The 3,742-nt window shown below is 55.2% G+C and overlaps 1 protein-coding gene across 4 annotated transcripts in view; it reads left to right on the plus strand.

Moving 5' to 3' along the window:
* The first annotated feature begins 4 nt into the window (after positions 1 to 4).
* The window catches only part of PDZD4 (PDZ domain containing 4), a 28,823-nt gene continuing 25,085 nt past the window's right edge, over positions 5 to 3,742 (plus strand). For 3 of the 4 annotated variants that reach the window (XM_005886134.2, XM_005886135.2, XM_005886137.2), the window contains exon 1: positions 7 to 117. In XM_005886134.2, the coding sequence (XP_005886196.1) occupies positions 58 to 117 (60 nt within the window). In that variant the 5' untranslated portion in view covers positions 7 to 57. Of the gene's footprint in view, positions 118 to 3,742 lie in introns of all 4 variants that reach the window. The other variant, XM_014533276.1, reaches the window with a different exon arrangement.

Below are 3,742 nucleotides of genomic sequence, written 5' to 3' on the forward strand. Positions count from 1 at the left end.
CAAGGGCCAGTGAAAGGCGTTTACCCCATTCTGCCCTCTCCCTCGCCGGCCAGCACCATGGGATGTAATATGTGCGTGGTCCAGAAACCGGAGGAGCAGTACAAAGTAATGCTTCAGGTAGGGTGGCTGGGCCGCTGGGATGGGGAGGCGTGGGCGCCACCTGGGGAGGAAGCGGGCCCGGGGGTGAGGCCTGGTGGAGCCGGGGCGGCAGATGTGGGAGGGAGGCTGGAGGGTTCTAGAGGAAGAGGTAGGGAGCCATCCTCGCCCTCAATTTCTGCAGCTGCTGGGTGTTGGCGCTCATGGGAACCGGTCACAGACGGGGGGAAGCCGCGTGGGGAGGGGGTGCGGGGCGCATCCTTTGGGATCTTTGGTTGTAGATTGGGACGCGAACATTGGGTTCAGGTCGGACCGGGTCGGGAAGTTGGGGTCGGCCCGAGTCCGGTGCGTTTGGGAGCTGGGAGTCACGATACTGAGGGCGCCGGCGCTGGGTAGAGGTTGCATAGCAACGAGCTCTTTACCCAGCACACGCTTGCGGTGCTGGACCCAGAGCAGGACAGGGAGGTTGGTGCCCGCGGCTCAGAGGACCACCAAATCCAGGTCTCGTCGGGACAGGGGCGCAGGAGCGCGCGGGCAACCCGGGGCCCCGCAGATGCTTGGCCCGGTCGGGATGCCTACCCCAGCACCCACTCTCCGCTCCGGCCCCGCCCCAACGGTGGGCTCCCAGACCTTGGGTGCTTCCAGAGAGTGTCCGCCGTAGGGTTCAGCGGGGAGGGCTGTCCGCGGGCCGCAGTGCCCGGCCTGCTCTCTCTCTCTCTCTCTCTCTCTCGCTCTCTCGCTCTCTCGCTCTCTCTCGCTGGGCCTCGAGGGGTGGGCGGTGCGTGGCTGGAAGACACCGAGCTGCGCGCTCGGGCCGGGACTCAAGCTCCGGTGCTGGGAGCGGGGCTTCCTTGCCTGTGCGTGGCGTTATTTCGTGAGTGCGTACCTGTGCCCCATCTATATGTGCGTGGGGGCTCCTGTGGCCCCTGCGTGTGTGTATTTTCTGTGTGCGCCCTGAGAGCTGTCTTAGAGAAATGTCCCAGATGGTGTGGCCTGAGACGCACCCCAGGGCTAAGTGGAGTGAGTTCAAGGTCAGAGGGAGTCGAGACCCAGGGGCAAACCGACACAGATAGATATGCTCTTCAACTCCGTGTTTGTTGGTCAGGACTGGGGAATAAGTGCAGGCAGGAGCAGTGCTGGCTGGGGGAAATGGGGTCTCCTTAGAAGAAGAGGGGGAATCCCTACAGGTATCAGCGGGGTCGCGGGAAGTGGGGAAGAATCAGTGCATCAGGGGGTTGGGGAGGCCCGGGAAGCCCAACATTTGTGCGGGGAGCCTAGTTCTTCTGGCCCCCATGAAGCGGGGCGGGCGGGCAGGAGGGCAATCTAGCCCTAGCCTGGAGGCACCCCTCCGCTTTCTCCCCGCAGGTCTCGGGGCCCACAAGCCCTCCGCTTTTCACGCTCCCCACTCCCCCAACCCCCATCCCGTTCCTGGCCATTCATTGCTTTTGCCTCCTCCTGGGATCGGGTTCGGGAATGACCCAGGTTGGGACCTAGAGGTAGTCCCCTGGAATCCCAGTGATGGGCACCCAGGCTACCGTAGGGAGGTGGGCTGCGCTGGTTGGTCCATGAGGCCGAGGAATCCCATCCTCACTGCTTCCTTTCTTGGAATCATTTTATCAAAAAGCTAGCGCCTCCCTAGCGACTTTGCTTGGGGCGATGGGCGCACTATGCAGTGTGCAGGTGATGTTTTATTGAGTTCTATACTTGAAACCTGTACGGTTTTGCGAACCAATGTCACCCCAATCAATTCAATAAAAATAAATTTTTTTAAAAAGGCAAGCGGTTCCAAAGTGGTGAGCTCTGGACTTTGCTGGGGAGGCATTGGTGTAGTGCTTCATTTCAGGCCAGCCTCAGGGGGATGTGTGGAAAGCGGAGGGCAACCTGCACTGCATTACAGGCCTGGAATGAGTCATGGTTGGGAGGAGACACTGTGATAACCCTTTGGGGGGGGGATCCCCATGGCGGTGGGAGGAGGCGCCACAGGTTGGGCTGGGACTGCCTTCAGGAATCTCCATGTCTGAGGAGGGTTTGAATCAATTCCCTGGCCAGGCTTTCCACCTTGAGAGAGAGCCCCAAGGCCTGGATAAGTAAGCCCTCAGCATGGGGTTCCTGCAAAGGCTAGTCGCCCCCCCTCCCCTCTGCTGTTTCCTGGTCTGGGCTACAGCCCTCCCTGACCGGAGTCCCCCGGAACGCTGTTCCCTTTTACGGCTCCTGCAAAAGTTTGGACAGAAGCGGGGACTGGATGCAGTTTTAAAAGGAACCATCCTTTGAGTTAAGGGAAGACAAAAGAGGATTGAATTTGCAAAATCTGGAAAGCAGAGAAAGCCATTCGCTATCTCAGATGAGCCCATTTCTGGGGGCTGGAGTCCCAGGCAGAGAAGGGAGAACTTTTGCCTGGAGCCTCTTCTCAAGCAAGGAAGCTTTTGTCCCAAAAGACCAGCCAGTTTCTGGGACCCCTTGCCTCTGGCCCCAGTGCTTCCTAAACACTGATGTTCTCCCAGCTTCAGTGGCACTTCTCCCTGCCTCCTCCCTACCTGCCTGTGACCCCTGCACCTTACCCCAGGGTAAAGGACACCACTGAGACACAATGCAGCCCAGAGAAAGGCACATGCCCACCTACATCACTTGCCTCATGACTTCCTTGTGCAAGGGCTCCCTGGAGCCTCTTCCTAGATCTCTAGAGGTCTCTGACCCCCAGGTTAAGGGAGCCTTGAATCTCTCCTAGCCTTGAGTTCCAGGCCCTTTTCGCCTGATGATTCAGGCACTTAAAAACAACACTACAGCTTTATTGAGAGAATTCGTATACCCTTAAAGTGTACAAATTAGAGGGTTTTAGTCTATTCAGAGAGTTGTGCAACTATGGCCTCTGTCTAATTCCAGAACATTTTCGTCACCTTAAAAAGAAACCCCGTACCCATTTCCCCCCATACCTCCCAGCCCCTGGCACCCACTAATTTACTTTCTATCTTTGTAGATTTGCCCTTTCCAGACTTTTCTAAATGGTTTTAAATGGAACCATACAATATGTGACCCTTTGTGGCTGACTTCATTCATTTATCATCTTGTAGCATGATTAGTACTAATTTTATTTTTTACTACTAATTTTTTTTATTGCTGAGTAATATTCCCTTGTATGGCTATACCACATAATAGTTATCCATTCATCTGTTGATGGCTGTTTGGGTTGCTTCCATCTTTTGACTATTGTGAATCATGCTGCCGTGGCTGTACAAATGTCTGTTTGAGTTCCTACTTACTTTCAGTTTTATTAGGTGTATGCCCAGAAATGGAATTGCTGGATCATAGGGCAATTCTGTTTGACTTTTTTGAGGAGCTGCTTAACTTTTTCCAGCGGGGCTTAACCATTTTACATTCCCACCAACAATGTAAGAGGGTTCAATTTCTGCACATCTTCCCCAACACGGTTTGTAAATTTTTAAATTGATTAAGTTGTTAAAAGGTTTTTAATTGACTTTTCTTTCTTTTTTTCTTTCTTAGAGAGAGAGGAAGGGACAGGGAGAGAGAGACATCTATCCTGCACGCTTCTGGCCTCCAGCTAGCCTACCATCTCCTGCACGCCTCCCGCCTGCTACACGCCTCCCGCCTGCTACACGCCTCCCCGTTCCTGCACGCCTCAGGACTCAGG

Source organism: Myotis brandtii, unplaced genomic scaffold, assembly GCF_000412655.1.
Source record: "Myotis brandtii unplaced genomic scaffold, ASM41265v1 scaffold959, whole genome shotgun sequence".
In the NCBI taxonomy this organism is placed as follows: domain Eukaryota; kingdom Metazoa; phylum Chordata; class Mammalia; order Chiroptera; family Vespertilionidae; genus Myotis; species Myotis brandtii.